Source organism: Glycine soja, chromosome 8 (genome assembly GCF_004193775.1).
Source record: "Glycine soja cultivar W05 chromosome 8, ASM419377v2, whole genome shotgun sequence".
Lineage (NCBI taxonomy): Eukaryota > Viridiplantae > Streptophyta > Magnoliopsida > Fabales > Fabaceae > Glycine > Glycine soja.
Genome location: NC_041009.1, coordinates 9,937,102 through 9,961,800, shown reverse-complemented (window position 1 = coordinate 9,961,800; position 24,699 = coordinate 9,937,102). Strand labels below are relative to the sequence as shown.

At 34.9% G+C, this 24,699-nt stretch overlaps 3 protein-coding genes across 6 annotated transcripts; 2 read left to right on the top strand and 1 right to left on the bottom strand.

Moving 5' to 3' along the window:
- The first annotated feature begins 240 nt into the window (after window positions 1–240).
- On the top strand, window positions 241–8,729 carry LOC114423396 (lysine-specific demethylase JMJ18-like). Of its 4 annotated transcripts, none has more exons than XM_028390143.1 (12): window positions 241–619; window positions 759–845; window positions 2,124–2,195; window positions 2,358–2,435; window positions 2,523–3,035; window positions 3,122–3,343; window positions 4,215–4,376; window positions 4,935–5,303; window positions 5,519–6,581; window positions 6,680–6,783; window positions 7,602–7,799; window positions 8,007–8,729. In XM_028390143.1, exons 2-12 carry the CDS (start codon window positions 804–806, stop codon window positions 8,367–8,369), a joined length of 3,186 nt encoding a protein of 1,061 aa, XP_028245944.1. In that variant the 5' UTR covers window positions 241–619; window positions 759–803; the 3' UTR covers window positions 8,370–8,729. The 4 variants fall into 4 exon arrangements, with proteins under 4 accessions (XP_028245944.1, XP_028245943.1, XP_028245946.1 ...); XM_028390142.1 differs by having other exon boundaries at window positions 241–721; window positions 813–845; XM_028390145.1 differs by lacking the exon at window positions 2,124–2,195.
- A 2,427-nt stretch (window positions 8,730–11,156) lies between these two features.
- LOC114421806 (subtilisin-like protease SBT2.2) lies at window positions 11,157–18,365 on the top strand. The gene is made up of 10 exons (XM_028387881.1): window positions 11,157–11,754; window positions 12,035–12,194; window positions 12,366–12,763; window positions 13,251–13,346; window positions 14,308–14,380; window positions 14,864–15,146; window positions 15,942–16,273; window positions 16,670–16,940; window positions 17,133–17,414; window positions 17,602–18,365. Exons 1-10 carry the CDS (start codon window positions 11,528–11,530, stop codon window positions 18,009–18,011), a joined length of 2,532 nt encoding a protein of 843 aa, XP_028243682.1. The 5' UTR covers window positions 11,157–11,527; the 3' UTR covers window positions 18,012–18,365.
- Window positions 18,366–18,472: 107 nt separating this feature from the next.
- Window positions 18,473–22,181, bottom strand: LOC114421805 (putative receptor-like protein kinase At3g47110). Its single transcript, XM_028387880.1, has 2 exons — window positions 19,401–22,181; window positions 18,473–19,238 (listed from the first exon to the last, which is right to left on the bottom strand). The coding sequence occupies exons 1-2, from the start codon at window positions 22,054–22,056 to the stop codon at window positions 18,841–18,843; spliced, it is 3,054 nt and encodes a 1,017-aa protein (XP_028243681.1). The 5' UTR covers window positions 22,057–22,181; the 3' UTR covers window positions 18,473–18,840.
- Window positions 22,182–24,699: the final 2,518 nt, after the last annotated feature.

The following is a 24,699-nucleotide window of genomic DNA, read 5'->3' as shown; positions in this document are numbered from 1 at the left end:
CCTTATTTTCCCAACGATATTAAAAGATTTGTTTTTCTTTTTCAGAATGATAATAAAAGTAATTTTTATTATTAATATTATTGTCGTTTATTTGGTACAAATAATTTATTATCATTATTAATGGAATTAAAATCTTTTTGTAGTGTAGTGTAACTGTGCAAGTGTAACGACTGTTGTTGGGGCTTCACCTGGGACTTCGTATCCATCCCATTATTTTCAATAATTATTTATTTAATTTTGTTTCCCATTACACCTGTCAAAATATATTACATGGTTTATATGCCCACTCTATTCTTTTGTTTCTATTTTTATCTTACAAAAAAGTGCCTCTGCAGCTATTTGATTTCTTGGGCATTAGAATTTAGAATCCAAGATTTGTAGAATTTTTATTCTTTTGCAATTTCACAACAAATTTTGGGGGTTGCTACATTCATTCATTGGTAGTACATACATAGATACAATAAATAAAATAAAATATATGTATACATGCAATTGAATTTACATTTGGATTTTCGTTTGATTTGTGAAGCAATTTCCGTGGTTAATTCTTTTGTACGCAACTGCTGTTTTTCCTTCAGAACCTGGAAACAACTTCTCGGGAAGAATTTTGCTGCATTGAGTACGTTTGTGTTCTGCATTTGTTGTTTTTGGGGTCAGTTAGTTGGGTAATAGATAGATAAGTGGGAAACTGCTTTGTGGAATGTCTCTTTGGTCTGATAAGGTTAGTTACAATGGCCTCTGTTCTGTTCTTGTTGCAGGCTCAATAACTTATTCAATTGGGTTTATCTTTCATTTTTCATTGAATGAAACAGTTGAAATTGGCTGCAGAAACTCACGCCAAAGAGGTTGGTTCTTTCTTTTCTTTCTTTTCTTTCTTTTCTTTCTTTTTTTCTCATTTGGTGATTTAAACCTTGACAATGTGGTACGTGTCCTAGAGCGCTTCTTATTCATGTGCTGCTACTCTGTTCAGATTTTCCATCCTCTGTTATTGTGGATCATCACAAATTGCAGATCTTTTCCTTGTTTATGGAATTTGAAAACTGATGTTATTTTTTGTGTATCTTTTCCTTCCTTCGTTCCTTTGTTTCTTTTTAGTCTTTTCTCATTCTGCTTAAGACGTTGTGATTGTGTGTTTTCGCTTGTGATAGCTATTGTTGTGTCATATTTGATATTACTAGTTTAGTTCCCGTGCTAATTTCTGCTCCCCTGAAGGATGATGTTAATTTACTCAGGAATTGTAAACCCTTAATTTTTTTTACTGTAGGATGGTTTTTATATGTTATATGACTTCTTTTGTTTTCTGGGGTTTGGAAAGATTGGAAATTTCTCACCCTGGTGGTGGACTGGTTTGTTTAGCTTTTTGGAATGTTTTATGTCTAGCATTGGATCACCTAATCTTTTGTTGGTTCTCGTTTTGTATTGAATTGCATTTACATTATTTGGTTTCAAGAGCATTGCATGCACATTTGGAATTTGAAAATATTAATCTAATGCTCTATCAGTCTATCTTATTAAAGCTTAAAATAAGAGGAAGGTTTTTTTGATTGAGCTATAAAAATGTGATTCCCTTAAATCTAGTGAGTCTTTTTGTAACTGTTTGAAGCGTTTTTTTTTTGCACTGCTGTTTGAAGAGTTTTTATTCAAATATGATGTAAGTAACCTGAATGATGCCAAAGTACGAAAATCGTTTTGGTTTTACATTTGATACTGAAATTTTGCTTCGTGTTGTCTTTGAATTCTGAGAGCTATCTCCAACCTTGCATCACCTGATGAATCAATACTGTTAGTTGAGGATTCAATCAAACTTAAAATCTGTCTCATGGCATACACTGCTGATACCTTACCAGCATAAGCAAATGAAGGGCATCAATGTTGTATAACTTGTTTTAGAAGATTAGATGACACTAACTGCATGATTGATTCACTGTTCTGCCTTTACCAGAAACTCCGTAATTTTTACATGATTTATAGCTGGTGAAACAACATAAATGCTTGAAATTAAGCTGTTACAGTGTTTGAATCAATCCTTTGGAAAAGACATTTTGTGTTAAACTTTGATGTTTCTCCCTATCAATTTTTATCGAGTCAACAAATTTAGCATCCATACATGTGATACTTTGCAGGATAATCCTCTTAGGCATAAGCCAGAAATGGAAAACACACTTGAGTCTCCTGGCAGTTCACGGCATAGAAAGGTATTTAGCATGATCTACTGTGCTGTGAATGTGTCTTGGTATACTCAATGAAGTCAGATACTAATTTCAGTCTTTTAAACATATTTCCTATACATATCAGTTTGGAAATTCAAAAGAAAAATTGATTTAAAAATGACTATGCATATTGTTGTCATGTTGCAGATATCAGCCAGATGGGATCCAGTTGACGCATGCCGGCCTATAGTCGATGAAGCACCTGTGTTTTATCCAACTATTGAGGTACTTATAATTATCATTATCATAGTATTTTTGGCGGTGGTTATATTGTATTTTGAATTAACTTTTTGTTTATCCTCTTCTTATCAGGAGTTTGAAGACACACTTGGTTACATAGCTAAGATTCGCCCCCAAGCTGAACTTTATGGCATATGTAGGATTGTCCCTCCAGCTTGCTGGGTACCACCTTGCCCTCTTAAGGAGAAAGATTTATGGGAAAATGCAAAATTTCCCACTCGTATTCAGCAAATTGACTTGCTTCAGAACAGGGAGCCCATGAGAAAGAAAATTAGGGGAAGGAAACGAAAACATAGAAAACAGTCAAAGATGGGCATGGGTAGGAGAACTGCCAAATCAGGTTCTGAAGCTAATGTTGCTTCTGAGCCTGAGGAGAAGTTTGGATTCCAATCAGGGTCAGACTTCACACTTAAAGACTTTCAGCAATATGCTAGTGTTTTTAAAGATTGCTACTTTGGATTGAATGATGCCAATGAACATGAAAAAGTTAGTGATAATAGTCACCAGCAGAGATGGAAGCCCTCTGTGGAGGAAATTGAAGGCGAATACTGGCGAATAATAGAGCAACCAACTGATGAGGTTGAGGTACTAATTGTAGTTCATTGATATTGTTAGTCTTACTGTCACATAATTACGCAAAAAAATTATATACTATTCTGTTGTTTTTGAAGGTGTATTATGGAGCTGACTTGGAAACTGGATCACTTGGAAGTGGTTTTCCTAAGATATCATCCTTAACTAAGAACGAGTCAGATAGATATACCTTGTCTGGTTGGAATCTGAATAACTTCCCGCGACTGTCAGGTTCTGCATTATGTTTTGAAGGAAGTGATATCTCAGGAGTTGTAGTTCCATGGCTGTATGTTGGAATGTGCTTTTCCTCATTTTGCTGGGTAAGTGTTAGGAATCTTCTCTACTTTACTAATTGCAACTAGAGGTAGAACAGATGCACACAAGAACCAACACAAGACAATACACGCAGAGATAAAGGATTCACTATTATTGATAGTTCTTTCACTCTTTACACAAGGAAGAACACTCTCTTCTCTTACAACACTGAGACACTTCTCAGGTTCTCTCAATACAATCAATTCCTTCCCCCTTTCTCCTTCTCTAGAAAGCTGCTATATATTCGAAACTACTAACTAACTTGCCAGCTGGCAGAGTCTAACTAACTCCCAACAATCTAACTGTCACTCCTTCTCATCTTGTTCTTTCTACTGTACCTAGCAACGGCTTAGCTACAGTAGATGATTCCTCTTGCTTAATAGTAAGTAGTGAGAATTACATTTTCTTTCAGTCTAAACCTATGCAAGAAACAAAGTTTAAGGCATAACAAATGATATTACTAATTTCTTTATAATCACTTTCTATATCTGTCTGTGGAGTTATAGAGTTTATGTTTTTTTTTTCCTTCATGAAAGCTAAGTTAAAAATTTTAAAATCTGTCTGTTGTATAAAAAATATGATTTAATTAAAGGTTCAGCAAAGAAAATAAATGACTTGAACTAGTGTTAGGCATAGACTAGAATCCAGATAGGGGTTGCTACAAACTGCATAATTAATCATGTCTAATATAATAGAATTCTCAGTATGCTTGCACTCACAACATTTTTGGTTCCACTTCTTCATGTTGATTTGTTTGAAATATTGAGCTATAAAACAAGTAATAATGTCTTGAATTTTGCATTGCTTTTGTTTCAGATCTTCATACTTTCCTATAAAGACTAACACATTTTTCTTGTTTCTTTCTCCTTGGAACAGCATGTTGAGGACCATCACCTCTATTCACTTAATTATCTGCACTGGGGTGACCCAAAAGTATGGTATGGAATTCCTGGAAGCCATGCTCCAGGTCTGGAAGATGCAATGAGAAAGCACTTGCCTGATTTATTTGAAGAACAACCAAATCTACTCAATGAATTGGTATACTACTCGCAATTGTACTTTCCTCCTAAATTTCAGTTTTTTGGTTGCTTTCATTCTGTTTCAATATAGAGATTTCATAAACACAGAGATTCTAGTTGATGCTAAATGAGTATTTTGTTGGAAGTTTGCTAGGAACTTTTAATGCACTTGTGAAAGTTAAGAAACTAAAACCATGATGAAATTTTGAAATCTTTAGACTTCAGAGTGTTACTTCATGTTTATTTAGTTAAAGGTGTGATGCTTTGATTAGTTTAGTGAATGATACTTTTACATGTATGATGCATTTGTCAAGTTACCCTTAGTTCTTTACAAGTCCATTAAAGATTTTGAAATTATGGTATAGTTATCTGTTTTATGACCTTACTCTCATTATGTAGTATGCTGAACTTTAACAATTCTGTTTCTACCAAAGCGTCACTATCTTATCTCTCCAGAACTCTCTAGCACATCTGTTCATCTCTCATACAAGTGTTAGATATTTTAGTACTCTTTGTGTAATACAGAGTTTGGGAACTGTATTATGATTCTAGTGGTTATGATTTAATCTTTGAGCAGGTGACTCAGTTATCTCCTTCAGTTCTTAAATCCGAGGGGGTGCCTGTACATCGCACTGTCCAGCATTCAGGGGAATTTGTTGTTACCTTTCCAAGGGCATACCACTGTGGCTTCAATTGTGGCTTCAACTGTGCAGAGGCTGTGAATGTGGCTCCTGTTGACTGGCTTCTGCATGGCCAGAATGCTGCCGAGCTTTACAGTTCGCAGTGCCGTAAGACTTCATTGTCTCATGACAAGTTATTATTTGGATGTGCTCAGGAAGCCGTGCATGCCCTTGCAGATTTAACTCTTCATGGAAAAGAAGATCAAAAATATATAAAATGGAGAAGCGCTTGTGGGAAAGATGGAGTTCTTACCAAAGCAGTTAAGGTAATATTCTTGCATACTCTTTATCTTTGATCATAACCCATTCCACCTAGTGGGATAAGGCGTTGTTGTTGTTGTTGTATAACCCATTCCACATATTTAGAAAGCTTTATAACACTTTGGTTGGCATTTATTATTTAATTTTAGTTCCCATGCAGATATCTGTTCTTCATTTCATTATTTTTTTTTCCCCATTTTGTTACCCTTATTTTTTACAGATAAGGATAACTATGGAAAAGGAGAGGCTTGACTGTATTCCAACTCATTTAAAGATGCTGAAGATGGACAGTAAGTTTGATTTGTTTGAGGATAGAGAATGCTTTGCTTGCTTCTATGACTTGCACCTATCTGCCGTAGGTTGCAAGTGCTCTCCTGACTGTTATTCTTGTCTCAAACATTCAAATTTGTTTTGCTCATGTGAAATGAACAACAGATTTATTCTGTTTCGTTATACTATGGATGAACTAAGTACATTGGTTGAAGCATTAGAAGGAGAATCGCATGCTATTGAAGTGTGGGCAAATAGAAACACTGTAATGGTTTCTGCTGATGCTGAGGATGCTTGCATTTATAAACAAGATGTGGAGAGTGCCATTTGCCAAACCCAGAGTTACAAAGAAGGGAAAAACTCAACTTATTGTGCAGGAACTAATGATAAGTCAAATTCAACTATACCTAGCAGTTCTTACAGCCAAATTTCAGCAGAATTGGTTCACTCAGAGTTTCACCATGAAACTCTTAGTGCACCATCTGACACTAAAGATTGTCATAAAGATAGTTTGAATGAAAAAGATTTGGCCATGGACAATAAAATTATGGTGGGCACAGGAGGTTCTGTGGATTTGAATATTGATGTTATGTCTGGTGAACCTGAAAATTATTTTCTGCATGCTGCTGATTACCATCATAATAAGGGTGTTCCATATGTGGAAAAAGTCTGCTTTGCAGAGACCAGAAAAGAACAAGACAACATGGAACCTGGGGCTGATTGTATTGCTTCCTTGGAGAAAGAATTTTCATCTTGTTCAAGGGATGTTCAAAATTCTTGTACACTTGATGGCTATAAATTGTTTGGGGTGGATTTGCAGATGCATTCTGATTCAGGAGAGCAACTCAACAGTGTATCTAAAATGGGCGTTGTCGAAACCTCCAATACAAGTATATCTTTGACAAACCAAAGCTCCTTAATGAATAACTTTGGTATTTCTGTTGAGCCTGTAAATTTGGGCTCTGTTATGTGCGGAAAACTGTGGTGCAGTAAGCATGCAATATATCCAAAAGGTAAGCTGCATTGGTAGGATCTTTTATGGGCTTGTATTACACCTTCAATTATTTTTGTGGGAGTTTAACATTTCATTTGTTTTGGTAAATTTATGAAGGATTCAAGAGTCGTGTTAAGTTCTTTAGCATTCTTGATCCACCAAGAATTTGTAATTATGTTTCTGAAGTCTATGGTGCTGGATTTCTTGGGCCTATTTTCAAGGTATCACTCCTGATCTTGTTTCTGTTTCATGTTAAAATCATATTGACTATTTTCTGCAACTAGATATATGTACTACACAACCTATTTAATAATATAAAATAGGAGTTAAGGTGTACAGAGCAATTCACTTGCTCATTTACAAAAATCAAGGGTATCTCTCAGCAATCTTTTTTTTTTTCCTCTCTCAAGGGGCTGTAGGCTTGTAAGTTTTTTTTATCAAGTCTGCTGTTGGCTAAACTGCTAAAATATGGTGCATTTGGCTTAAACAAAATGATAAACATTTTCAGAGAAGACTTTTATCTACACAATGTTTGTGGGATAGGTTGCTTTCTTAGGTTTTTGTGTGGGTTTCAGTTGATGTTTTCTTTAAAGGGGGAAGGGGTTCTCTTTCTAGCTTGCACAAGGATTTGGGAGTTGAGATATTATATTTTCATTTATTTATTCTGTTTACTTAAATTATTTTAATCACCCTAGAAAATGTCTCTTTATGATGCAGTGGTACTCCGTTTTTAATAAAGTTATAGTTGTTGCATTTTATATTGTTGAGATAACTATTGTGCTGTCTTCTTTTTTGCCTTTTTTTTTTTCTTGGACATTTTCTGGAGAAACTCAGCTGCTGCTTAATTTTCCATTGAACAGAACAGTTTATGCTCAGTTGCTGTATGAAAATTCATGGAATCTGACAATCTAACATAATACTAATGGAACTAAGTGATAATTGATTTCTTGTTATTTTATTTATAATTTTATGGTATTTGCATGGACATATTCTTCCGTTGGAATTATATTTCTTCCTCATTCGCTAAAATATATTTCAGGTTACCATGGAAGAACGTCCAAATGAGGCTTTCACAAACACCTCAGCAGATAAGTGCTGGGAAACAGTTCTTGACAGACTAAATCATGAAATCAAGAGGCGAAGGAGTCGAGGTGAAATAGAACTTCCACCCTTGGAACTTCTGCAAAGCATTAACGGTCACAAAATGTTTGGATTCCTTTCACCATCCATTATTCAGGTAATGCAAACTCATGAATTTTTAAGCTATTCACACCCTTGTTTTGCTAAAATTAATATCACCGGTGTATTGTTTTCTAATATAGACTTATATTCATATACTTTGGAAATTGGATCTTATCTTTTACCAGTTTTGTTGAACTAGCTTAATGTAGCTAATCATGTTCTGACTTTTGATGTTTTAATCCATTCCGAAAAACTTTTCCAGGCCGTTGAAGCTGCAGATCCCAAACATCAATGCGTCGAGTACTGGAATCACAAAGAAGTTGTCTCTGAGTCTTCAGGCAGTGCTATTGATGACTGTAAGTTCAGTCATGGTTCAAGCAACTCCCTAGGTGATGTCAAGACCAAACTTTTTGGTGCCGGTTTGATAAAGCAGGAGCAAGATAGCATCATAGGAAATTGTGATTCTTTTGAAGAGATGAAATTGGTGCTACAAGGATTCTTGAAAAAGGCAAGTCCCAATGAATTAAGTGCCATGCATAAGTTATTCAGCTCTGATGCACTGTTCACTCAGTGGAGAACAGCATTTGTATCACTGATAGAGGAAATCCAGAAAGCTTGTGCATAAAGTATAACATCTTAGCTCTATCTGACTTTGGATAGTCATATTTCATATTAGCCCTTAGTGAGGTCCTTTCTTTCAGTGACCAATTGAACTGAAGATGATGCTGGGTGAAAGTCAAGATAAAATTTTGCTACTTGCTCAGTGTCAAAGAATGACTTGTTTAGAGATGGATAATGCCATTGACCCATTCCAACTTTCCTTTTGAGTTTATATTTACTTTTGATAGCTTTTAGGTTTTACATCTTTCGTACTTAGTGATCTCCATACTCTTCAATTATGTATATAAACAGAAAAACATTTATGTTACTGCTATAAATGATGACAAGAGTAGGAACAATACTTGGAGAGTTCGAAATTTGGAATAAGTTCCTTCTTGCTCAGAATATTGAGTATCTGATCTTAGTTTCAAGCAAACAGCATGCATAAATCTTTCAGTATATTATGCTGAAGTAGTAATTATTGATCAATCATAATTGGACCAGCATGCAGATAAAAAAAAAAAATTTGAACCAGCACGCTGGACAGGAAAGTGAAGGAAATATTGGGCCAGAGTCATGGGCTGGGCTGACAGAACATTAGTAGTAGGGAACTACTATTCTCATTACCAATAGTGCTATTCACACTACCATTCCTTGTGAAATCCTTCTTTTGCCCAAATCCCTACACACCTTCCCCTCAGACTTCTCTCCCGCGCCACCCCACCCCAGCCTCTCCTTTGGGTTGCGCCGCATCACCCATTCCACCCCATCCAGATCCAAGTCGCCGTGCCGCCCGTCCGCCCCACCCTCTCTCTCCCACGCCACCCTACCCCACCTTAGTAGTACTGGATTTGTGGACACGAAAAAAAAGCTTAAATTTTACATAAGAAATAAAGAGTATTGAATAAAGTGACTAGGAAGAGTATTAAATTTTACATAAGCTTAAATTTTACTTTTGACATTTTTAGATGAGGTTTTAAAAATATTTTAGAATGCAAAAAAAAAAAAAAGCAAACTACCTAAAGATTGTGATTTGAAGGAAGGTCCAAAACGTTTGAACTTTGAAGAATAGAGTAGAATCCTGAAATTTCGGAACTTGAAGAGATTGATACAAAATTGGAAGGAACAGAATCTCACACCCAAAAGCCTTTTCTTCTGGTATTGGGGACACATGCATGCACAAGGTCATCAATCGAAATAGAAAAGAAAGCCGTACTGGTAGTAGCTAGAATCGGGTTCTTTCGCCATTCGAAGAAGCTCTTCAACAGATATTTTTAAAAGATATATTGTTCCTAAAGTGCAGAGAAAGATGGAATGATATCATGGCCTATCACTTTGACCAATGTTACCCAAAAAGCTAGTGAGTTTATTATTAAGTAATAAATAAATAAATAAATAAAAACATATATTTTAAGAATTAATAAATTATGAGCATGATATATTTTATTTTATTTACAAAAACAAAAATAGACTAAGAGAAGAAACATCGATCCGTTTGCTAGACTAGAAAAATCATCAATTTCAGTGAACATTTATAGTAAAATTTACCTCTTGCTTATCAACAGAAACATTTTTAATAATCGAACTCAAGTTACAACTAACATGAGTACAAGACTTGATGAGATGCAATAGAGATTAGTTCTTAGTTTCTAAATGAGATACTTTATAGTTAGAAAAAAAGAGGCTTTTTTTTTGTTACAAAAAAATGATTAATGTAATGGGAAGAGATAAGAAAGTAATATTATATAAAAAAACATTATATAAATAATATAATTGTCTTAAAAATAATCTTTATTTCATCAATCTTATCAAGCACGGGCATACACGACTTTGTTGGTAATCCATATTTTATCAGTTTATTACTAGTGGTCATTGCAATTTGCACCTCAACTATATTTTATTCACAACCAAAAAGTTTCATATTAAAACAGAAATTTGTCAAAATGTGGCAGTCTACTAGCTTCAAGGTCTCAAATAGCCACCAAAGAAAAAAAAATGAGGCATGCGTGGGTCTCATAATAATAACTAATCAACAAAGCAAAAAAAGATTCCAAAACATTGCAATTTTAACTTAGAATGCTATGAGATAACACTTTTTGCACTGGGTGGAGGTGCACTATCACTATGACATGTGCGCAAAGGCACTTGCACTTGAAATGCCACCGAACCATTATGTATCCACTTTCTTTGGGGCACAGCCAAAAAGCAGTGCCTTAAATATTTGTAATGTTAGGTTGAAGTCTACACGTACATGCCCCACTCACACCTTCCCTTTATAAATGTTATCTAGACTAGATTTTTAGTATAGGAATATTCAATATTCCATTGGTCGGTAATACTAAACCTATACTATTGAATAAAATTGCGTAATCTCACAAAATCTCATAATACCGACTCAGTATGCAGTGGATTGTGTAATCTTACAAAAACTCAATATAATTTACACTAAGTTTTATTAATATATATTTTTATTTTTTTTAGAACACAGCTTTTTTTTTCATTGGAAGTAAATCCATTCAGAACATCAAAATTCTCTCTCCAATATGTAACTGTATATCCAAGATTTAAATCTAATACCTCTAATTAAACTTGAATAATCCAACGTCAATTGATCTATGCGCTGGGTGGTTATTAATATTCTCTCTTGAGTCTTCTAAATACTTTTTTTTTATCAAATGATATTAAATATATGAAGTCCATTTTTTATTTAATAGATTTCATTTCAAATTAGTTAAATCCATATAAATTTCAACAATTATAGAGGATGCATGTTAAGGCTTCTTGTTGAACAAATAATTCATGTATGTATTACTATTACTATGCTATACTACTATTAAAAGCGAATGGATTGTTACCTTAAGAATTGGAAACGTCAAAATCCACACTTTCACAGCATCCGAGATAGTTTCAGATTCTCCATACGTACTTGACCTGTTAATTCCGAACCAACCTGCTTTAATATCAGTGTTGAGTTGGCTCCACTTTACACTTCCACTTCAAGCTTCAGAAAGAACAAGCTGCAAAATCAGACACAGCTTTTGTGTATTTACTCAACTTTCATAAATATTAAAGGTCAACAAGTCTTGCAGTTGAAGATGGACTTTACGTGCTGCTGAACTGAACAGTATTTGTCAATCTTGTTCATTCTTGGAGGGGGCTTTGGCTTTGCATTCCAAAACACAAATGGAAAACATGCATTGGCCACAGCATATACATTTAGTGGTACTATTTTTCTTGGGAATGGTTCTAATACCTTCCTCGTGTCAAAGTGATGCAACTACAACTGTGTACATTGTTACTCTGAGACAAGCTCCTGCTTCTCACTATCATCAACATGAGTTGATCACAGTGGGCAACAACTCTAGACATGGTTCATCTGGGAGAAGAAGAACTAGAGTTCACAAACCAAGGTACCCCTCATATTTGTTTTGAATGTTAACAAACTGTGTTCAAAGTGTATTAATTGTTACATTCCTTTATAGCTGAGGCTGAGGCTGAGGCTTCTTGTTGAAGTTATGTATTTGTGCTATGATGATAAGATAAACATTTGTTAAAATGATTGACATAGTATCTACACAACTCGTGGACAAGTTGTTCGAAAACCTTATCATTATAGACTTATATTATTTGTTTGGTAATTCTAAATTCTGGTACTTTGTACCATGTATGGTCTTTTTTGGTTGTTTTCAGACATCAGAATGTTACAAAGCCAGATAGGAAACGTGGTTCATACTTTTCCCGAGTTCACGACTCGTTGTTGAATAAAGTGTTTAATGGGGAGAAATATCTGAAGCTCTATAGCTACCATTATTTGATTAATGGATTTGCTGTGCTGGTTACCCAACAACAGGTATAGTATGGTTTTACTTTTCAATTTTCAAGATCTTGATTATGTCCTTATTCTGTGAAGAAACACGTGCTTCATTGTTTGAGTTGTTTCCATTTGTGCGTAGTTTGGTGTTTGTGTCTGTTTTGATAAACTTCTTCAACCAACAAGTTCTTGATTTTCGAAATATTGAAGGCAGAAAAACTGTCAAGGAGAAGAGAAGTGTCCAATGTGGTTTTGGATTTTTCTGTGAGGACTGCAACCACACACACTCCACAATTTTTGGGTCTGCCACAGGGAGCTTGGTCGCAAGCAGGTGGGTTTGAAACTGCTGGAGAAGGAATCACCATTGGGTTTGTTGACACTGGCATTGATCCTACACATCCTAGTTTTGCTGACGATAAATCTGAACATCCATTCCCCGTTCCTGCTCATTTCTCTGGCATCTGCGAGGTTACTCCGGATTTTCCGTCCCGTTCTTGCAATAGGAAGCTTGTTGGGGCTAGACATTTTGCTGCTTCTGCTATAACCAGAGGAATATTTAACTCATCTCAGGACTATGCTTCTCCCTTTGATGGCGATGGCCACGGCACGTGAGTTTTTCGTGTTTCCAAATGAGTCTCGTGTTCAATTGTTGTTAACCACAATTGGTCATTTGGTCCATTCTCCTCCTCATTTTGTCCATATCATTATCAACAAATCTGTCTTTCTGTTACTTTGTTATCTTTCTGAAGTTTATTTCCCTCTGCTTGAACTTTGATGAATCATTTCTATCTAGCTTCTGTTTATGAGAATTTTGAACTCATCAATTAGTTTTTTCCCTGTCCTGTCCAGCTTCAATAGTTTTGAAAGAAAAAATATTGAAAAATGGTCTGGAATTGCTACTGGCCAATAAGGTTATAGGCAATGCTTTAAAGTTTAAAATGAAGCTATAGATTCATGTCAGCCTATCAATCCTGTTTCTTTCATTCACAAGTTCGAAATATGATAGTTATTTTAATTAAGTGTGCCACAAAACTAAAACTTCATTTTACTTGCTTTTTCACTGAATGTCCATTCTGATATATCCATAACATACAGGCATACAGCTTCTGTTGCAGCTGGAAACCATGGAATTCCAGTGGTCGTTGCTGGGCAATTTTTTGGAAATGCTAGTGGGATGGCTCCTCATTCACAGTAACTAATCTTGAACTTTATTCAAGTTAAAAACTCATGTGCCATTATTGTTTGTGTGTCATTTTGGAAAATAATTGAAGATGAGATGAAATGGACCAATAGACTTAAGAGTGAGAAAAAAAAAGAGAAAGTTGATGTCTAGCGATAGAAAGATATAATTTATCAGAGAAACGCTTAATGCCTTTTGCTTTGCAGAGAAGTGCTCAACTAGGTGCTAAAGCTGAGTATCTACATAGTTAAAGAGGGGTTCCTTGCATTAACATAGGCTAACATATCGATGCAGTTAAAAATATTAGATCTCTAGATATTTATTACCTTGCAAGGGTCTGTGGCTCTATGTATTAAGTCAGTGGTCTGTGCATCTAGAAGATTTTTCCAAGTCATATTTACGAGATCGATTAATTATCATAAGTTCAGGATGTTTTAGAAAATTTAGGGTCCTTAAATAAGACTTGCAATATGATTTTCAGAAGTAAGAGGAAAATATTTCATGTCTCTTAAAGTTACATGATTTTCTACAAGAAAACTGAGAAAATTCCTTCAATGGCTGGCCCAAGTTCAGAACAAAAATAGGTATCTGTCGTAGGAGATGGACCACTCCAATGTCCCTGTGTACATTACCTGCCATTCATAATTAAACTTTTCCCACATTCTGTCATATGCTCTACTTTATTTACTCTGTCTTGGTCTCTATCACTTATCTCTTTTTGTTCCCTGTGGAATGCTTCAATTCCATAGAAATGGTCTCCACATACAGTAACCGACAATTTATGTAAATTTATTTGGCAATTGAAAAGACTAAAGAAAATTATAGTAACGGTGTATGTAATTCTTTTTATTCAAGAACAAAATGAAGAGTGGATCTGTTCTAACCTGGATTTCTAATAACTACATGCAAGCATAATTATTTTTTATTCTATGTATGCAACATTTGAATGCATTCCATTTCAATCTTTTACAGCATTGCCATTTACAAGGCACTATACAAGAGATTTGGAGGATTTGCAGCGGATGTTGTTGCAGCTATTGACCAGGTATGTGTACGTACTTTTATATGCCATATATGTGTTAGCAATATTTGGTATTTGAGGTCAATTGTTGGCATTTGATATATTTTCTTATTTTTTTATCATCTTAAAGTTATGGCTTCCTTCCTCTAGTACGTGCCGAAGTGATTGCTTGATTAACTAAATAATTATTCTTATCCATTTTTCAACAGCCTGTTTATTGGCTTCAAATAATTCTGATTCATTGAAGAGCATGTAATATAGATTGTCTTAGGATTCTAAATTTTAACCTGTGTGTTGATCCAATATCATTTACTTTTCATTTGAAGTTTGTTAATGTATTTATTCATTCATTTATTTAAATTTTCATTGAGGGTATGCATGGTCTTGAATTGAAGAGTTACTGTAAAGTACTTTCCTTGCATGTCTTCCTTTCAAAATCTGCTTACTAAATTGTATCCACAATTTTACATTTACGGTATGGCTTATAGTATAATCAATTGTTTACAGGCAGCTCAGGATAGGGTTGACATAATATGCTTGTCAATCACTCCTAATAGGCGTCCTTCTGGTATTGCAACTTTCTTCAATCCAATAGATATGGCATTGCTATCAGCTGCGAAAGCTGGTATTTTTGTAGTGCAAGCTGCTGGCAATACTGGACCATCACCTATGAGCATGTCCTCCTTCAGTCCATGGATCTTTACTGTTGGTGCCACCTCTCATGATCGAGTTTATATCAACTCCCTATGTCTTGGAAATAATGTGACTATACCTGGTGTTGGACTTGCACGTAAAATTCTGTTGCTCTAATCCTGGTTAGCTATACATGACTTTGTTTTAGACAAACTTGGCCTTTTGGCCTTTGTGGTGCATTTGATCTTGAAATTACCAAAGAAGTGCAGATGGGAAAGTAATTACTTTATATATGGCTTATTATTTTATTCTTTTAACAAGAAAGTCACACTCTAGCATTAATACTCACATTGTCGTGCTTCTTCTGCACGACTTGCCTGGTTTGTAAAAAAGAAAGTCATGGAACTTTCTTATTAAAAAAAATAATAATAAAAGAAAGTCACTTTTTGAAGCCACACACTTCATATGCGACTTACCTCATGTGGGTAATTACTTTCTTATCTGAATTTGTAATTTCAAAACCAAATTGCACCATCGGAGTCAAAAAGGCCCTCTTATACTTAGGGGCTCCTATAGTGCTTCCCATGCATAAGTTTAGCTATGCTTCTGTATTCTTAATTTCTTATTACTTCTGTATTGTTGGATGAGAGTACACTAAGTAACTGTTTTTTTGCTAGATGATGAATCCCAACCAAGAACAAAGAAATCCCAGATCTAAAATGAACACTACTCTAATGAGAACAACTAGTTTTTGTTACCTTTAAGACCCTGATCATGTTAAATTCGGGAAGTTTTTTTTTTTTTGGAAGGAATTACATAGGGGAAGTTCCTCGATGAGTAATAAAATGATTCAATTGTTAATGTGTGCAAATATAATTTGCTATATCAGTATGCCTATTGAGATTTATTAATACCCTATTTTTTTTCATTTTTCTTTAATTACTTCCCCCAGCTGGCACATACGAGAACACATTGTTTAAATTGATTCATGCAAGACATGCTTTGAACAAAAACACAACAGTTACTGATGATATGTATATTGGTGAGTGTCAAGATTCAAGTAAGTTCAGTCAGGATTTGGTCCAGGGCAACCTCCTGATCTGTAGCTATTCAGTCCAATTTGTGCTTGGGCTCTCCACCATTCAGCAGGCCTTAGAAACAGCCATGAATCTTAGTGCAGTTGGTGTTGTTTTCTCCATGGATCCTTTTGTGACTTCTTTTCAGCTTAACCCAGTTCCAATGAAAATGCCTGGCATAATAATTCCATCTGCAAATGATTCCAAGGTGCATTGTTCCTTTTCTCCCTTGCACATGTATGCTGTCTTTTTCTTATTTTCATGGGCTTGTATTTTATTATATGGAAGGATAAAATTAGATACAATTTGTTACGTGCTGTTTGTACTGTTGTTCAATCAGAATTGGAGTTTCACTTGGTAATCAGAATAAACATTTGATGCAAACATTTAATTATGCAAATTACCGAGTTGAAACTCCAATTCCAATTGAAGAACTGTGCAAGCAACACTTACCTTTGTTTCTCTCTTTAAGTATTTAATATCTTCATGAAAACCATGGCGTGGATTTGACACATGGCAACAGTCAACTTATTTCTATTCCTTGCTTACATGTGTGTGGGAATGACACTGAGACCAACTATTCACTGTTTTCTTAACTGTACAGATATTACTGCAATACTACAATTCTTCACTGCAAATAGATGGGGATTCAAATAAAATTGTTAAATTTGGGGCTGTTGCTAGTATTGGTGGTGGATTAGAAGCGAACTGCAATAATGAGGCCCCAATGGTTGTGTATTACTCTGCCAGAGGACCAGATCCAGAGGACAGTCTTCCTCATGAAGCTGACATTATGAAACCCAATTTGGTAGCTCCTGGAAATTTTATATGGGCTGCTTGGAGTTCTGTTGCCACTGATTCTGTTGAATTTCTAGGTTTGTCAATACATAAGGAGTTTTTTTTTTTTTTTACTAGAAAACAAAACATAAACAAGTTTAAGGTGTTTATTTGGTCTGTTCAAAGTTAAACATAACATCTTTTTAAATTATAATATATACTAGGAAATTGGAGTATATTTGATTTATTAAGCATGTCAATATAGTGATATGTGAATATCGTTCTAACAGGTGAGAATTTTGCAATGATGTCTGGCACAAGCATGGCTGCACCTCATGTTGCTGGTCTTGCTGCACTAGTTAAGCAAAAGTTTCCCAACTTTAGTCCTGCAGCCATTGGATCTGCACTTTCCACTACAGCTTCTCTGTATGACAACAATAGGAGGCCGATAATGGCTCAGCGATCCTATCCCTCCATAGACCTTAACCTATCTCCAGCAACTCCCTTTGACATGGGAAGTGGTTTTGTGAATGCAACTGCAGCATTAAATCCAGGATTGCTTTTTGATTCTGGTAAGTCTCACTTGACTTAACTAATAAACTTTTAAATCATTATAATATCCATGCAAGTTTCAAATGTTTCAAAAATTCAGCAACGATGTCTCACTTAACTAGCTCAAATTTATGAAAGCAGCTGCTTGATTAATAAACAAACCTGATTTCAGAATTTTCAAGTGTGTTTACACATTTTTCTTTGTAGGTTATGATGATTACATGTCATTCCTATGTGGTATCAACGGTTCAACTCCTACAGTGCTAAACTACACTGGTCAAAATTGCTGGACTTATAATTCAACACTATATGGCCCTGATCTGAACTTGCCCTCAATCACAATAGCAAGGTTGAACCAATCTAGAGTAGTACAAAGAACAATCCAAAACATTGCTGGAAATGAAACTTACAATGTTGGTTGGAGTGCTCCATATGGAACTTCTATGAAAGTGTTTCCTAATCACTTCTCTCTTGCCAGTGGGGAGAGACTAGTCTTGTCTGTGATCTTCAATGCAACCAGCAACAGTTCTGCTGCCAGCTATGGGAGAATTGGGCTGTATGGTAATCAAGGTCATGTTGTCAACATTCCTGTGGCAGTCATTTTTAAAATCTTATAACCAGCTAATTAACAAGGTTAGTGTCTTTAATTTCTTCTTCAGTAATTCATTTTGATTTTGCTTTGTTTTCTTAAGCTAGTCTTTGTTTTATTGGCAATGTATTAAGCTATTTTTTCATTCGTTATAATTAATAGTGTAAAGCTACTTATTAGGTCGTATAGTCTGGTTGCATACCGGACACAAATGTATAATAATAAATTGTGCTACACTACTTATTAGGTCGTGTAGTCTGGTTGCATACCAGACACAAATATGTGAGATGGGTTATTTTTGTCCGGTATGCACTTAAACGACACCCAATCCAAGTTGTTAACAAGGACACTGCAAGTGATTAGTGATAATTCTGAATTCTTATATGCTTTGTTAAATAACTGTTGTTCCATCTTTATTTACCTTTAAATTGTAGGGATCATGCACCTCTAGAGCAATTTGAGAGTAAAATAAATAACTTGTTTATCATGCATAACCAATTATAAATGTGTTGGATATCAATTGTTGCTTTTTTTCATGGACCAAAAATGGGTCACACTCTTAATCACACTCTTTTAAGCACACTCCTCCTTATATTTCTCTGTTATTAATAGCCTATTTAAAGGTTGGCGGCAGAAATACATCTCAATTTCTACCATACATGACTAGAGCGATTCGTTGGCCTAAAATAGTAAAGTATTTGATCATTACATGGTCAACAAAAGTATTATTATATTATATATTCTTTGCGCTTATTTGTCAAACATGGCTGCAAAGTGTAAAGGATCGTACGGTGCCAACTCTCTCTGACTCTTTCCTATCTCTACACAGTTCACTTTGCTGAAACACGGACGTAAGACTAGGTATCTCTAGTACTAGTAAGTGTAGGACTCTCATCAGACTGATTCGAAAGAGAGTCCCTAGCAGCTTTTAGTTGACGAACAGCTTCTCTAATGCCAATGCGTTCATCTGGGTTGTCTGCAGTGCAAGATATGCCAACTCCAACAATTGCGTCCACACAACTGAGTTGTACATTTGATCCCTCAGAAGGGTCATCATAAAAAATGAGGGAAAGCAAGTGAGGGTCAATCACTTGCACTGTCTTGTTTTTCAATGATGATTGCACCCATCTTCTTATGCTTAGGCCTCCTGTGAAACACTCATCTGTTGGACTTTTACCACAGAACATTTCTAGTAACACTATACCATAACTGTATACATCACCAGCAGCAGATGGTTTCTCTCCCCATCCATACTCTGCATTAAACAAGTAACAGTACAAATTATGTATTAATTAAAATTTGTAATAAAATTAATTAAAAGGTTCTTAAAGAAAGAATAGATAAACAAATTGACATATGCATTAATTTATTATACTATTGTTTAATTAGAGAGGAAGGAATCTATGAGGATGCTAACCTGGAGGTATGTAACCAATTGAACCCCTTAGGACACGAGTGGAGCTTATGGAAACTTGACTAGTTGATCTTTGAATCAGCAACCTAGCCAGTCCAAAGTCTCCAACCTTTGCTGTCATATCTTCATCCAATAGAATGTTGCTAGGCTTCAAATCACAGTGCACTACTGGAATTTCACTATCATTGTGGAGGTAGTCCAATGCACAAGCAACATCTAGAGCAATGTTCAGTCTCTCCATAAGGTTTAACCCATTTCCCTTTTCATGCTTTCTCCTCCCCTTGATCCAATCATCCAAGCTACCATTGCACAGGTACTCGTACACCAGAGCCAGAAAATCATTGTTTTTAAAGTCAATACTAGAGCATGATGTGATCAGCTTAACCAGATTTCGATGCCTTGAGTTCTTCATGGCCTCACATTCTGCAAAGAAACTCTTTAAAGAGCCAGTTCTTAGAGTGTCAAGAACTTTCACTGCAACAGTAGCTCCATGACTTAGATGGCCTTTATAAACTGAGCCAAAGCTTCCAACTCCTAATAAGTTTTCCTGGCTGAACTCCTCAGTTGCCAAACGGAGCTCATCATAAGAGATCATTGGTGCATGAGGTTTCAGCTGTTCAGATGCTGCTGCTGCTACCTTCACTTTTTTGCTCTTCATATATATTAGTAAGCCTATTGTGAGACACAGTATTAATGCTACCACGATGGCTATGATGATGTAAAGTCTTACATTTCTTCTTCCTTGGCCATGAGTCACGCATGGGAAGTTCAAGCAGAGATTTTTATTGCCTTCTAAATTGACGGCAGAAAAGTTTTGGAAAACTCCACCACTAGGAATAGCTCCTTCTAAATCATTGTACGAGAGGTTTAAGAGCTTAAGCGCCTGTAAATTTTGAAGTTCAATAGGAATGGCTCCAGAGAGTTGGTTGGAGGACAGGTCCAAAGCCTCCAAGCCTCTCACATCTCCAAGAACCTTTGGAATGGGACCTGAAAGCTGATTCCTGGCCAAAGATAATTTTTCCAAGCTGAGACAATTGCTGAATGAGCTGGGGATGCCATCATACAATTGGTTGTTGGAAAAGTCAATGGAGGCCACACCACTCAATCTCCCAACTTCAGGTATTGGTCCACTCAAAAAGTTCATCGACAAGTTCAGAACATTGCTCAAAGTTGGGAGATTGAGGATTTCCATAGGTATGCTCCCATTGAGTTGGTTGCTGGATAAGTCCATGTAAAGCAGGTTTTGCAAATTCCCAAAACTGGTAGGTATTCTCCCCACAAGTTTATTTCTTGACAAATCAACCAGGTTTAACTTCAGGAGATTACCAAGTATGCTTGGAATACCTCCTGATATCTCATTCCCAGCCAGAGATAGCTCTTGTAGTTCCTCTAACTGGCCTAACTCTTGTGGGATTTCTCCTGAGATTGAATTGTAGCTTAAGTTTAACAACTTCAAGCCACTGAGACGACCAATGGAGGAGGGTATGCTTCCATTGAAACGATTCTGTCCCATGTATAGTGTTGAGAGATCCTTGGAGAGATTGCCAATGGTTTCTGGAATCACACCTTCCAGCATATTTCCATCAATTGCTAGAAAGTTCAGGTGAGTGCTGTTTGTCAAAGAAGTAATGAAGTTTAAACCTCTTACTCCTGAACTAACTATCCTGTTATAACCAATATTATACATTTTAAGAAATGGGAGATTTCCCAAACCCGGTGGCACTGTTCCTTCCAAATGGTTGGAAGCCATACGAATGACCTGAATGTTGGTGAGGTTGTGCAAAGACCCTGGAATTCCACCTGTGAAATAATTGAAGCATATATTGAACACTATGAGTTTTGGAAGTTTGTGACCAACATCCTGAGGAATCTCACCCCAGAAAGAGTTTGAAGCTAAGGCAAAGTTGACAAGGGAAGATAAGTTGAATATAGCAGGTGGAACAGTCCCATTGAGATTGTTGAGAATGAGATCAAGCTCAATCAAATCATGGAGCCTACCCAATTCACTGGGAATCCAGCCAGTGAGAAAGTTGGTGCCAAAACTGATATTTTTTAGAGAAGAAATGTTTCCTAGAGAAGCTGGTATTGCACCATAGAGGCTGTTCCTTCCTAGTTTCAAAGCCTGAAGCTTTTGCAAGCTGCTGATGTCTTCAGGAATCTTGCTGACAATCTTGTTTGAGGATAAATCAAGAACCTGAAGCTCATTCAAGTGGGTGATGTTTGAAGGAAGCTTTCCTTCTAACATGTTATAGCTCATATTTAGAACTTTAAGACTTAATAGGTTGCCAATTTGGTCAGGAATCACTCCTCTGAATTGGTTATTCTGCAATTGGAGAGACTGAAGAGAGGAAAGGTTACCAACATAAGGGCTTAAGTGACCTGAGAGTCCAAAGCCTGAAAGATCCAAGCCAGTTACTCTTTGGCCAAGCCTGTCACATAGAACACCAGTCCAATTGCAAGGAGATGAATTATGGTTCCAAGAAGATAAAGGGCTAAGAGTCTCATTACTCAGTTGAGACTTAAATGAGATCAAGGCTTCTCTGTCTGTGGTGATGCTTAAAGTGGCTGATGATACACCAATCAAAAGGTTGTGTAGCTCAAGAGGGAGGAAAATGAGTAATAAGGCAAAATGAACAAGAAAATGAGAGAACAAGGCCATAGTTGCTCCTTTAGTTTGGTGATGGTATAAAATTCTTATGAAGACATGTATTTATAATGGTCCGAATGCTTGCAGCTCTAGCAGCACATGCGATGCTGGTCTTTTCTCTCTCTCTCTCTCTCTCTCTCTCTTTTTAATACAATAACAACGTAATGAACCATTACGGCATTTGCTTCCTTCTTTGCTTTTCTCTTTATTTAATTGCAAATCCTTTTTAAAAGGATTATTTTGTACACTAATTTTTATACAAGAGAGAAATAAAATAAAATAAAAATAGTAAATGAATACAGTTTTTCTGCCATGTATAACCAAAATGTGTTTTTCATATCTCAGTTTGACCGCAGTTTCACAGCGAAAAAGATATGTTTGTACGTGAAAAAAAGTCTTATTTTGTTTTTAAACGACAAAAAATGTTATGAATTTTTTTTTTCCTTTTAAAAACGGTGGGAAAACCCACTACAAAGTCATTTGTCATTTATATCAACGAGGAAAGACAAAATTAAATGTATATCCGACTTAAGATCAATCAACCAGGACCCTGTAGATTTAAATCATGCATACTAGTCAGCTACTTGGTTAGTTTTTCTAAAAATATGCTTCCAAAAATAAACTCCTCCTTCCTGGTATAAGCATATATGCTTTGAACATGAAATAATAAATGTTCATTCACATACAATAAATAATCGTTTTAATATATTTTAAATATTGCATTGAGTATTACATAAGACTTTTTCTACTCATGGAAAGGATGATAACCACTCGTACATTAAAAAAATTAAGACATTTATATATTTCCTGCTAAATAACTTTGATATATTTTATATTAAATTAAATAAAGTGTCTAGTAATCTACTATTGGTGATAAGGTTGATTCATTTACCTAAGTTCATAATTTCCTTAAGAAGTTTTCTTCACCGGAATACCATACCCGTTCACGATTTTAATAATAATAATAATATAAAATTCTTATAACTTTTTTTCCTTTTACAAATCAAATTAGTTTTTAATATAAAAGTAAAAATGTACTTACTATTATTTGCTAGAAAGAGTGAAATGTCTACCTGAAATCCTGAACATGGATTTCGATGTCAAAAGTGAAAAATGAGTTCATTGTTGCGTATATTGAATTGTCAACAAGAAAAATGGTTTTTGTTTGATAATTCTTCTGACTTAGCTGAGAATACGGTCCAGCAGATTTATGCAACTATCATTTTTCTAACATGTACGCGGAACGTAAAAGTCTCACGCTAATGCATTTCACTAGTTTTTTGTGGTTGGGAAATAGTTTAGACTGATTCTTAACATATATTTTCTCCCTCGAGACCAACTTGCCCCTAAAGTATGCATTGATTAACTAGTTATTATTTTTTTTAGAATTAATTTTGAAAGAATACTAATATTTTATAAATTCATTTATATTTAAAATGGTGTGTTAAATAAGTTTAATTTAGAAGAAAAATATTATTTTAATAAATATGTTTTTAAAATTGTATAATCTACCTCACATTTACATTAATTCTATTAATTATGAATTAAAATTTTTTAATTCTTTCAAAATGATTCTACTTAAAATAAGGTAAGTTAATTTTGAGAACTCAAAGATAATGTGAATATGGACAATCGCAATAGTATGCAAGAAACAGTAAGCAATAGTATCCAAGGAACACTAAACTTCTTGGATTACATAAGGAAAAAGTCAAATGCCGAACCCAAATTTTAGGGTGGATAAGTGAATTTGAAGTTAAAAGGAAAAAAAATGATAAGAATTTAAAATTTGGAAAGTTATAACGATCAAAGAATGTTTTTATCTAAAAATTATAATGTATATAAAAACTATATAAATATTTTTATTTTATTTTACCCTTTCCAGTTCCAGCTAGTTTAACAATCAACTAGTATTTTACCATATGTATATGTATTGCACATAAATAAATATATGTAAATATAAAAATTATAATATAATTAAAATCTGTAATAAATAATTCTTTAACATATAAACTATATTTTAGATTTATGATAAATAATTTATATTATGATATATTATTATTTTGAATTATTGATAATTTCTTTTTAATTATCTGAATAAACTCGGTTCTAACTTAATAAAAAAACAAATTTAAGTTAGAACAGAAAATGTTGGGATCTAGCTATGCACATTATTGTTGTGAACTTGTAATTATGATCTACATATTTTAGGAGAGAAGAAAAAATAATAAATGTAATTTGCAATATGATAATGAAAAGAAAAAAATGAGAAGCATTTAGGAAAGAGATAAAAATAATAAACATAATAGATTATAATAACAAAAATTTAAGAAATATTAGTTAATGATGCAGGGAAAATAGTTGTTGTTAAATAGTAGTAATAAAATTAAAATCTACGTGACAAAATATTACTTAACAATATATAGATGCGGAAGCCTGAAAATGAGTTCACCGTTTGCATTCGTAAATTGCAACAGTTCAGAAGAACCATGTTCATATTTTACAAGTTTCTTCACTTGGACGGTTGGACCATGCAAGATATATATGTTGCAACTTGCAAGTGAACTCCACAGTCATTAATATTCAAACATGTGGACACTAAAATCCAGGACATTTCTTGCTGCATACATCAGATTATTCTTTCCGTACGTCATAGGA